Below are 12,310 nucleotides of genomic sequence, written 5' to 3'. Positions count from 1 at the left end.
CTAGTAAAAGAAAAATACAATGCAACATTTTTTTAAAAAACTAAATAAACTACATAATACTAAATCAAATCCTCGATCGGTGGTGGTTGAGCTGCTGGGTCATCGAGGTATGCCAAATCCACCGTCGATACATGCTCTGTTAAATCATACCGAAGACGATGATGGACGTTTTCGTCATGTACCTCCCGTAGAACTCTAGGATCGTAAGCTGCAGGCACCGGTGGATCCATTATATGAACCGGTGAGATAGCCCTCCCGTCGTCCTTTATGATCATGTTATGCAATATACGACATGTGTCGACGACTTTCCCTATCTTCTCCTTATCCATAATCCGGATTGGACGTTCCAAAATCTTTCATTTTCCCTTAAGCACCCCAAGAGCCCGTTCTACATCTTTTCTCGCCGCCTCCTGCACTCGCTTGAATTTCACTTCCTTTGGATCAACTGGATGCGGATACACTTTTACAAACGTAGACCACTTAGGATATATTCCATCAGTAAGCAAATACCCACGTCTGTACAAGCGGCCGCGTAAAGTGAATGACGTGTTCGGAGCCGTTCCATTTCTAGTAGTATCATACAACGACGACCGATTCAACACATTAATGTCGTTGTTTGATCCGGGAGGACCAAAAAACGAATGCCAAATCCATAAATCTTGTGACGCAACAGCTTCAATCATGATAGTCGGCACTTTGTGATCCCCTCGCGTGTATTGCCCTTTCAAGCCCCTAGGACAATTCCTCCATACAACATGCGTACAATCAAGGCTACCGAGCATACCTGGCAGATGATGTCGCGCCTCATGCGCATTGTACAGCAAGGCAACGTCGTGGGATGTCGGTTTGCGCAAATACTCCCGCTTGTACAAATGAATAACCGCGTCACAAAAATACTCGAGAGTTTCCCGGCTTGTTCTTTCGGCCATACATAGATAATCCTCATAGTTGTCCGCCGGTTCACCCGTTGAAAGTAGTTTAATTGCCGACGTGCATTTTTGAATCGGCGAGAAACTCTTTCTTCCCTCGCGTCTACTCCATCTCGAAAATACGGGAAAGTAGCTTCAATGTCGGCGACAATCTTCAAAAACAAACGTTGGCTCATACGGTAGCGATGGTGAAACCAACGCTCCCCAAACTTTGGTTTTCGCCGAAGTAGTCGCGCATGAGTTTGCTATGCGCGGCTTCTCTCTCGCGATCAATATAGGTTTGGCTTTCACGAGAGCTTCCCGAGTCTTCAAGTTCTTCTATTTCGTTGATCGCGTTTTGAAAAAAATCAAACGTACTACCGGTAGATACTTGGGGAAACGGAGGTGGGATGATAAGTTCATCGGAAGAACTTGAAGACATTTTTAGGTGAAAAGGTTTTTGGGTTTGAATAGATATATGTTTTTGTTTGAGTTTTTGAAGTTAAATTGGTAGATATATGTATATATATATGTATATATATATAGATGTAAAATAAAGGAAATGAGTTTTTTAAAATAAAAAAACAGAGCCAACGGCTCTTTTTTTCTTCCTGGGCCCACTTGTAGACGCCCCCATTTGCTTCTCTCCATTTATCAACAAAGGGTATATTACCCTCCCATTAACCCTCTCAGCCATAAATTTACAAGTGGTGGTGGTATGCTTCCCAAGGCTGGCCCATAAATTCTCATAAATCCCTCCCACTCCGCCCCCCCCCCCTTATAACTTCCTCTTTACATAGTGCATGAATAATTGTCAACATTAAAAATAAATATATTGTAATACATTTTCCAAATTTGATGTATAATTGATCACTACACTATTCTAAAAACAATATATTCAAAATAATTTCTAAAAAAACGGAATAATTTATTGAATACGAGAGATTGGATTTATACTAGCACCGTGCCCGCACAATAGGGCGGTGTTCGTGGCGGCGACGGTATGGTAGTGGGGGCGAGTGTTGGTACGTGGTGGAGGCGACATCGCTTTTTGTAAATAATTTATATAAAAGTAATTGATTTAAGGGGTTAACGAATATATTTTAAAAGATGATTGATAATTTAATTTAATTATTAATATTAAGATAATAGTGTACATGAAAGTATTTTAAAGGGTGGTAAGTGAAAATATTACATGGGAGAACATTTTAGACATTCCCCCATGTAACTTTCGACATGGGGTATTTTTTTTAGGATATGACTAATCCTCCTAACAAAACAGCCTAAAAATCCTTCTAACGCTCTAATTAGGTGACATGGTATCCACTAATTCTCTTTCCTAATCTTGTCCTTGATTTTTCCACATGTCATCATATAATAGTTTGGAGGATTTTTAGCCTATTTTGTTAGGAGGATTAATCATTTCTTTTTTTTATATGTAATATAGGTTGTAATAATTGAAAGTTAAAATGAGATTTTTATAAATTTCAAATGATGAAATAAAAAAAAAATTCACTATATCATATTTAATTTAATGTTAAAATAATTTGATATAATCAATATGTAATTATTAGTCTTGATAATAACATAAATGAGTGTCTTTGGATTTATCTCAACTGGACATTTTTTAAGTCTGTACATATTTTATACACTATATCATATTTTATTTTTTGTGTAAAAATAAAGTCACATTTTTTAAGTGTGTATATATAATTATTAAAACAGTAGTTAACCGAATAATTCTAGACCATTTTCAATTCAAAACTAGCTTATAAAATTGCCACCTAGGAAAAATTCTATGTGACATCTCCATATTAATCTGAATTTTCATTAAATCAAAAACTATTTAAAAATACAAAATCCCTTATTAGATTCAATATTTTTAGGCAAAGATAATACCAAATCTTACAATATACACTAAATCTTGAAAATATATATCAAATCTCATTTTGACAATCTATTCAATTTCTTCTCTTCAAGAATCCGTCCATCACGTTCCATCCTTTAAATTCAATTGCTTAGCTTTATAAGAAAAAAAGTTGAAAAAAGAATCAAGAGATATATCATTTGCTTCTAAATTGATTTGTTCATTAAGTTTTCTCTTCTTTTTACTCATATGTACATAATTCCAATTTTAGACTTTTCTTAATATATAAATATTGGTACGAGAAGGATCTCTTGATAATGATCTATTCTACTCTAATTTTTTGTTTATAATTTAAAATTTAATTTCTTTGTTGCATAACGTATGTGGGTTGTTGGAGGTTGATTATGTATTCCATTGATCAACATATCGGTCCTCAGGGTAAGTAGTTTAGAAATTGTCTTTGTGTCATTGATCAGCCTATCGGTCCTCTTTGGTTTACTTTAGAGATCACTTACACATCATTAATATGTATGTATAGTAGTTTTTCTTTGTATTATAAAGAGATGGGTTGTTATATTTATACTTAATTAAGGGCCTGATCATATTTTATTCTACTTTGATCGGTTATATATAATTTTATTATCAGATGTATCTGAATGGTTGTATAAGATTTGCTTTTGTTAGGTTGAGGTATGCTTTGCCATGCTAACACATTACGAGATATCTTCATATGGGCAACTTCTTAGTTATTTCATTTTTAATATATTGGCAAGTTCCCTAATTAAATATTTATTCTTTAATATCTTAGCTTCATGTATAAAGGTAAAAGAAATTCTAAAACAAATAACATATTATACTAAATAAATTGAATAATTATCTATTAACGTCTAATTTTCACAAACAACATTGGGTAATCATTTAAACTAACGCGCATCGCGCGGGAAAAATACCTAATATATATATATATATATATATATATCAATTGTATATACTTAAATGCGTAAAAATTAATTTGTAACATCAAATTATTTCTTCACCCATGAAATTGGGTGTTATACTTATTTTTTACATATATAATATGAAAGTGTAAAAAGATAATGATTTTTTAATTTTTGTATCTATAATATCTTATAAAATATATTGGACTCCTTATTTTAGAAAATTGAGAAATCTTTTTAATATTATCATATTACCCTTAATTCATACATTACCTCTAATTTTATATCTTTAAACATAGTCAAATGGACACCCTACCAAGATTTAACACACCGTTAGAAAAAAAAAACCAAAAGCTTAACTTGTTTGTTGTTTATACAGAGTGAAAATACATCCATTGACATATGGATTGATAGCGTTTCGCTACAACCCTTCACACGAGAAGACCGGAGATCTCATCACCATCAAAGCATTGAGAAGGGAAATGATAAATCTCTAGATATTGTATAGTATATATTAGAAAAGAAAGCTTTCAACACCAATTCTTCGATCCATCCCAGCATTAATTAAAAACAATTATATATAATTCGACACTAAAACAACAGAACCATAATTCTATCAGATGAAATTTTTTAGTGTGCCCAACATTGAGATCTCGACTTCGATAATGAGAACATCATTCGCCAAAAAGCCATCATGGAGCTCGTTCTGCAGTCCCACAAAACATGGTATACCCCAACCACCAGAAGAGCTACTGAACCAATTGTCAATTTCTGCAACAAAGAAAAGACATCAAACTGTCACATGGTACAAAAGATATACAGAATACAAACACTTAATTAATAAAGAAAAGATTGCAAATTAAGCTTCACATATGTTGTTTTAAAGAATGTTCAAAGTAAGAATGGGGTGTAGAAGGCATGGGCTATACCTCTCTCTCTATTGCCCTTATAACTTTGATTCTTAACCCGAAGCTTGAATTTTGCATAAACTCGCCATCCATCAGGAAACCAATCACGATCAAATACTTCTAAATATAAAGATAAATGAGTATCTTTCCCTTCACTATAACCTTTTGGATAAAGGAATAAATTCCTGCAGTCAATGAAGCACCATAGAATAACACATCAGATCATTGAACGAAATCATACCCTGGCCATGGGCAGATTAAATTAAACACATGCATATTAATGTATGTACCATTTGACATTGCCAACTTTGAAGACATTTGAAAAAATAACTTCTCCTGTGACTTGTGAAAATTTATCAATTCTCCAAGTGTAGGTATTCATAGCAGCCGGGGGCTTTATAAACGATAAGCATCGATCATTTTCTGCAAATTGTGAAACGGCAAAAACCTCAACCCCAAACACACACACATCATTCAGCAGGTACCAATTTTTACTCTCCGTGAAGGACTCAAGTGAAATCAGTTTGTCAAAACCCCAGATTTTCTTACTCTCATTAAACCTTGTCCTGTTCCCATCACCATCAATATCTATATACACACGCGAAAATAAATTATTTTCATAAGTATACATATGATCACAAAATGATATGATAAATTAAATAAGTTGCAAAAACAAAAAAAATTACCTTGAAAAGTTGCATAGTTGTGATCTTTATGATCATAAATAAAAAAATTAACATCAACACAAACCTCCCACCCTTTTGAGAGGCTTCCAGTGTCACATATCACAAGATACAAAGATATGTTGCTACCATCTTTTCCATTTGGATACAAATCTAGTCTCCTGAAAATATATAAATTATATAAACTAAGTGAAATTCACTCATCAAGTTCAATATGAAAGAAATTAACTTGAAGATAACATTAACACTTATAGCATATAGATAGAACAAACCACTTTTGACAGCTGGCTTCGAAGATATCAGATTCAATTTTGATAGATTTAGCTTCAGACAGAAGAGAGAAAGACTCAATCTTCAACATATAATGGGCTGGTTCATTTTTCCTCTTTGAAACTGACAACATTTTTGCCAACCAAAAAATGGGCAAGAGGGAGACACGATATAGTTTCTTAAACCTCTTGTAGTACGAGTATTATTTATAAGGACTAAACTGCCTATCTTAATTTTGAACGTCCTAAAAATGCGTGAGATCGAGGGTGTGACCATATTACTTCCTAGTTGACGATATCAACGGTTTTGCAAAACCAACATGCATACTTTCTAAACTTCCTAAAAATCTTATATAAGGACTAAAAATTTGGATATTTTTTGTTTAATTACATTTGTTAATTGTTATTAATTGTCCGGATAGTAACGTGACTAAGTAAGCCCTCCAAAAACGCAAAGCCTCCCATGTCTCCTTTGTGCCACTGGACCAATAACCTATTGGGTAAATTGTTGCCAAACTTGTTGAAATCAAATTACACCATAAAACATGGTTAGGTTTGTTGTTACTCCGTATTATAAATAAAAGAGAATTTTCAAAACGGTTATATATAGTGATAATTATTAGACTATGGTTAAATATATGGGCTTTGCCAACCAGTGTTTCGGGGCATCGGTTAGGGTGGAAGGAGTGGTTAAACACTTGGTTAAGTTACCCAATTTTTATCTAATCAAAACCCTTCAACTCACAACTACCCAATTCTAACCAATTCTTACCCAAATCACTTGAAATACATACACAATTCATTAAACTTACCCAAATTCATTTTCTTTTTCATTTTTTTATTATACCAATAATTCCATTAAAACATAAACATTTTTCCATTAAAATAAAAAAATCACAATACATAAATGATACTAAAAACACATAAACCATAAATAATATTAAAAACACATACTAAAAACATTTCATAAACTACTAAAAAAGATGACTAACACTCGGAATAGTCCGAGTCAACAGTGTTGTCACCGTCGTTGCGGTGAATGTAGCGGTAGGGCTCAGGAGAGCTGGCGGCGGGTTGAGGAGAAACGTATTGACCACCACCCACACTGGCTTGAGAGAATACCCCCAGGTCAGAGTACATTACCTTGTGAGAATACCCCGTGATCTAGCGTCTGGGTCAGCGTTGAAGAAGCAGCGCTTAGTTGAAAAATAACTTGATTCAGCCAGTCGATCTTCTGACAAAGATATACAAGATGCTCACTTTCGGCGTTGTTAGGAGCATAACTCGGGGCAGTAAGTCGGTCGATTATGGCTTGGTAAGCCGCTTTATTCTCAGAAACGGATGCAATCACGTTATTCACATCAGAGAGGTGTTTGGAGTCGTAATTGAGGTGGGTTTGGATGACCATTTTACAATCACGAAGGTCCATTTTAGTAAGTAAGTTGTGTGTGAAATGGAAATGGGAAGAAGAAGATGGTAAATATTGAAGAAGATGGTAGTGTGTGAAAATAAAGGGTGGAATAATAGTGAGTGCTTTATATAAATAAAGGGGTAAATTTTTTTTTTTTTTAAATCACAGTGCAACGTTCGAAAGTGGGGGACCCACACCCATTCCAACGTCTTTCTCGCTTACCCGTGCCTCGCTTCAAAGCTCAAAATGGTACCCGATTTTCACTAGCCGAGTGGTACCCGATTGCATGAAATGGTGTTACCGATCGGGTAAAGGGTAACCGAACCCTTACCCGACACCCACTCCTTCCACCCTTAGTATATGCATGTAATGAATTTAAACTTTTTCAAAATACAAAAACATGCATTAATAACGATTCATAAACCATAGTAATTATTAGATTGAATTAATAAGTATTATATGTAATTATATTTTTGATTATTATTTAGTAAAATTTGAGTTCATAAAATAATGCCCGAATACACTAGTTAGCAAATTCATAATTATATTAATTGGTATTTTCTAATTTTTTTTGTTATTATTATTATCATTATTATTATTATTATGATATTTATACTTTTGTATTTGATGGTACGGTTAAAAACAAATGATGACAGCTTATCACCCATGTGCACGCACACGAGTAAGCATATTAATCGTGTATATGACATATTGATTTTCTGTGTATTTAGTGAGGGTACATATTGAGAAAACATTTTGTAATTTCATTCTAAAAGGCTATATATGTTGCACTGAACTGTCTTATTTCTCATTAATTTCTCGTCAGTTATAAACAATCGTAGAACTTGAAATGAATATAAAACATTAAATTGACATTCGTATAGATTTATTTGACTACGTCAACTAACTGAACGATATCTATATAATTATTAAAAAATAGTAATTTAAGCCTTTTAAAGTCATCTCCATAGCCAAACTTATGCTAAGCTTTTTAAAGCCATCTTCAAAGCAAAACTTATGCTAAAAAACAACGTATGTTTTTAACAATGTTTATCTATTAAATAAAAAAACCAACGTATATTAAATTTTAAAAAAAAACAACGTATACAAAGACATCAATATATTGCATCCAATTATTTATCATAAATCTCATATCCCGTATAAAAATAATAATATTATATTCAAATTTTGTAGGCAAAGATAGTTACATATATTATAAATCTTGAGTGTATATATTTATTTATCTTTTTAGTTTAGCAATTTCCTTCAATATCTTTTCTGTCCATTATGAAAAATCTGTCCAACACAATGAGTTTTCATTCTAATTCATCCAAAACAATGTGAGTTCTTTCCATCCTTTCAATTTAATGACTTAGTTTTACAAAAATATATATATGAATAAAAAATTAAGTTTGTAAGTTTTATTAATGAATCTGAAAAAGATTTATCATTTTTTTTGGAAGTCCACGCATACAATAAAGGTCAACTTGAAATTGTGCACATATAACGTTTCAGCCATAGTTAGTTACATTCCGGCGCATTTAACCCTATATTTTTTCCCTAAAAAACCTTTTTCCATGTATGTATTAAACAATTCTTTTTCTGTGCGGGTAAAATACCTAGTTAGAATATATATTATTACGAAGAAAAAGCTGCATATATAAAAGAGAATTGAGAAAGACAAAAGATTTCGTGGTGCTTGCCACAACGCAAAATGCCTTTTGTTTAAAAAAGAAGAAAATATTCTTTTGTCGGATAAATCGACCAACTTTCTATCATTGTTTTTCCTTCCGGAAATAAGATTTCATCCATTGCATATTAAAGTACATTAAATAAAAATAAAACAACAATAAAGTTTCATCTTTCAACAATAAGATTAGGATGCAAATTGAGTCGTTTACAAATACGGTATCCGGCCAGTGGTCCAAATTCTTCCATTCCATCAGCATTAAAAACAATAAATCTATGATGATTAACCATAGATAATTTAACCAACAGAACCATTATTCAATTCAGATGAAATTTTTGAGGGCACCCAACATTAAGAACTCGACTTCCACAATAAGAACACCATTCACCAACAAGCCGTTTCCCGATTCATGGAGCTCATTCAGTTGCACAATAGTAGGTATACCCCAAACTTCATCAGAGTGACTGAAACAGCAAGCAAGCCCTGCAACAAATACAATACAACAGCAACCAGAACCGCAACAACTATAGTATTAATAAAGAGAGAATTGCAAAGCTTCACATATGTTGTTTTAAAAACTGTTAGAAGATATATATAATGCGGTGGTAAAGACATGGACTCTACCTTGTTCTATATCGTCCTTATAACTTTGATTCTTAACCCGAAGCTTAAAATTTGCATAAACTCGCCAAACATAAGGAAACAAAGCATCGTCAAATACTTTCAAAAAGATAGATAAATGAGTATCCGCCCCTGTATTGTTCCCTTTTGGATAAAGGCATAAATTCCTGCTTTTGATAAATTGACCACCGAAAAAAAACACATGAAATCATTGAAAAACAAATACCCACATACAAATTGAAAACATATACTCATGATTCGTAAGAAAGTAAAAGCCAATGTACCATTTGACATTGCCAACTCTGAAGACATTTGAATAAATACTTTCCTCTGTCACGTTTGAAAAATTATCAATCGTCCAGGTGTAGGTACTAGTAGCTGCCGAGGGCTTTATAAATGATAAGCAACGATCTGTTTGTGCTAACTCCGAAACAACAAAAACCTCAACTCTAAACAAACAGGTATCATTTAGCAAGTAACCATTTTTACTTTCCTTAAAGACTCAAGTGATATTAGTTTGTCAAAGCCCCAGGTTTTCTTACTCACGCTAAACCTTGTCCTGTTTCCATCGCCGTTGATATCTGTACAAACACATATTATGTATATATTTCAAAATGGCCCGATTTTTGGTAAGTACGTATACTATCACAAAATAATATGATAAGTTCAAAAAGACGAAATGATACCTTGAAAAGTTGCATAGTTATTGCTTTCATGATCATAAACAAAAAAATTAACATCAACGCAAACCTCCCACCCCTTTCGGAGGCTTTCAGTGTCACATATCACAAGATACAAAGATATGTTGTCACCGCCACTTTTCAAATCATTTCCATTTGGATACAATTCTAGTCTCCTGAAAATTATATTAATATTTACTCATAAAGTTCGATATAAAACCAACTTATAAAGGATACACATAAAGTTTAGAGATAGAGCTAATGAACCATTTATGACCGCTGGCTTCGAAAACATCAGATTCAATTTTGATGGATTTAGCTTCAGCAAGAAGAGAAAAAGACTCAATCTTCAACATATAGTGGGCAGGTTCGTTTTTCCTCTTTGAAACTGACAACATTTTTGCCCGACCAAAGAATGGGTAAGATTACGGTAAGAGGGTGGTGATCAGACGATATATTTTCCTAAAAATCTTTGTATTATTTATAAGGGCTAGACTGCCTTGTACCTTTTCAACTTACTAAAATGCGTAATTAAGAGGGTGACGATATAAATTCTTCTTTATGATATTAATTCGCACAACCAAAAATGCTTACTCTTTCATCTTCCTATGGTAACTTCCGTGTTTTTTCTTTTTAACAGTTAATCGGTATACGACATCAGGGAACACTTCGATCTATAATGTTGAAACCCTGTACATACTCTAGGCTACGAGATGTAGACCCTAAACCGTTACAGGTGATTTAGGGAAAAAACCCACAGACTTGTCACTACTAAAAGTCGAACCAAAAACCTGTGAGATAAACCAATGATACATCTGTAACTTCCGTGTTATCTTTCCTTTTTTATCTTCACTACTCCCCTAAAAGAATTTAGCCCATTTCCTTTTAAAATGTTATGAAAAGGTTACCCGATTCTATTTCTTTGATACATCTATTTATTCCGATAGTTTGAACCTCTCTCCAATAAAAGAGTTATTAGAGATTATTTATAGTCATTAGTGTGATAGTCTAGTGGTTAGAGAACTTTCCACTTTACGGTTTCTTCCTACGGGGCCATGGGTTCAAATCTTGGCACATACAAATGTGGTTAGGGGCCTTAGCAATGCTATACTCATCTACACATGAGAGAGCAATTAAGCCTTTAGGGCATGCCAAGATTTTTACCCGGTGTAGGCGCATCAAAAACTGAGGGTATTAACCACTTATTCGCTCTGTCTTTCAAAAAAAATTTTAGAGATTTATAAATTTGTCCTTAATATTCTAATTTACATCTTAAAACCTTTAATTTTATAAATTTACACTTTAAACTATAATATTTTAAAATATTTTCAGTACCATCTTTATATCAACCTATATTAATCTACCTCGTCACCACCACCAATAGTTGCCGTCATCATCACCTATCACCTCATCACTAGATCCTAGTCGCCTCCACCACCGCTGCAATATCTGGGTACTCATGTGATAGTTATTTCACTAAAATTATATGATACCAAAGTCTATTTTATTAATTAATTAAATTTTTTTTCCCGGGGAGGAAGGGGGAATTATAACCCGCAACATTATTTAGATTTTGCCAAATCGCATTCCGTTTGAGTTTTTCAATATGAATTACTTCTTGTTTTTTTCATATGTTTTTCCTTTCGGGGTTTCAAATAATTATATTGAAAACGTTTATTCTTCTTTTGTAATAATATTCAGATATTACCATATGGAATCCTTTTCAGGTTTAATATTATGGGTTACTTACTTGTGGTTTCTTACATATTTTTTTCTCTTTTAACTATTTTCTTTTTTTTTGGTATTGCCTTTTACGAATAAAAAATATCTATTTCATATGTAAAAGATTTTAACAAATATATGTAGCGACACATCATCAATAACAAAGCATAATCCTTTCCAGATTTCCAAACAATATATTAAAAGTTGTGTTAAATTTTTTATGGTATTGTCTTTCAATAAGTATATATTTTATATATCAGAACTTTTAACAAACATAAATCATCAATAACAAAAATTAATTGAACTAATTGAAACCGCACAACCCGTATATAGAAACTATTGTGATTTTGCCTTTAAACAAATATATATAATATATCGGAAATGTGAGTGTGGGGTTGTCACACACCTAAGTTGGGTGAAAAATTTCTCACATATTAATATTTTAATATTAATGAATAAATGATAGGCCCCCTAATTTTTATGAAATAAAAAATCAAGATGTGAGAGGTTTTTCACCCAAGTTGGTTGTGGGACAACCCCACCTTCACTTCCCCTTATATATATATATATATATATATATATATATATATAATTATTAAACCAATAAGAATCT

The 12,310-nt window shown here is 32.8% G+C and overlaps 3 protein-coding genes across 3 annotated transcripts; all 3 read right to left on the bottom strand.

Moving 5' to 3' along the window:
* Positions 1–356: 356 nt before the first annotated feature.
* LOC122601426 lies at positions 357–929 on the bottom strand. The gene has a single exon (XM_043774185.1). It carries the CDS (start codon positions 927–929, stop codon positions 357–359), a length of 573 nt encoding a protein of 190 aa, XP_043630120.1.
* Positions 930–4,329: 3,400 nt separating this feature from the next.
* On the bottom strand, positions 4,330–7,002 carry LOC122601425 (probable inactive serine/threonine-protein kinase fnkC). The gene is made up of 6 exons (XM_043774184.1): positions 6,717–7,002; positions 5,577–5,697; positions 5,308–5,465; positions 4,912–5,209; positions 4,643–4,806; positions 4,330–4,484 (listed from the first exon to the last, which is right to left on the bottom strand). Exons 1-6 carry the CDS (start codon positions 7,000–7,002, stop codon positions 4,330–4,332), a joined length of 1,182 nt encoding a protein of 393 aa, XP_043630119.1.
* A 1,994-nt stretch (positions 7,003–8,996) lies between these two features.
* Positions 8,997–10,373, bottom strand: LOC122601424 (ubiquitin C-terminal hydrolase 12-like). The gene is made up of 6 exons (XM_043774183.1): positions 10,243–10,373; positions 10,046–10,151; positions 9,842–9,876; positions 9,580–9,744; positions 9,299–9,462; positions 8,997–9,157 (listed from the first exon to the last, which is right to left on the bottom strand). Exons 1-6 carry the CDS (start codon positions 10,371–10,373, stop codon positions 8,997–8,999), a joined length of 762 nt encoding a protein of 253 aa, XP_043630118.1.
* Between the last annotated feature and the right edge of the window lie 1,937 nt (positions 10,374–12,310).

Source organism: Erigeron canadensis, chromosome 5 (assembly GCF_010389155.1).
Source record: "Erigeron canadensis isolate Cc75 chromosome 5, C_canadensis_v1, whole genome shotgun sequence".
Lineage (NCBI taxonomy): Eukaryota > Viridiplantae > Streptophyta > Magnoliopsida > Asterales > Asteraceae > Erigeron > Erigeron canadensis.
This window is presented reverse-complemented; position numbering and strand designations above follow the sequence as displayed.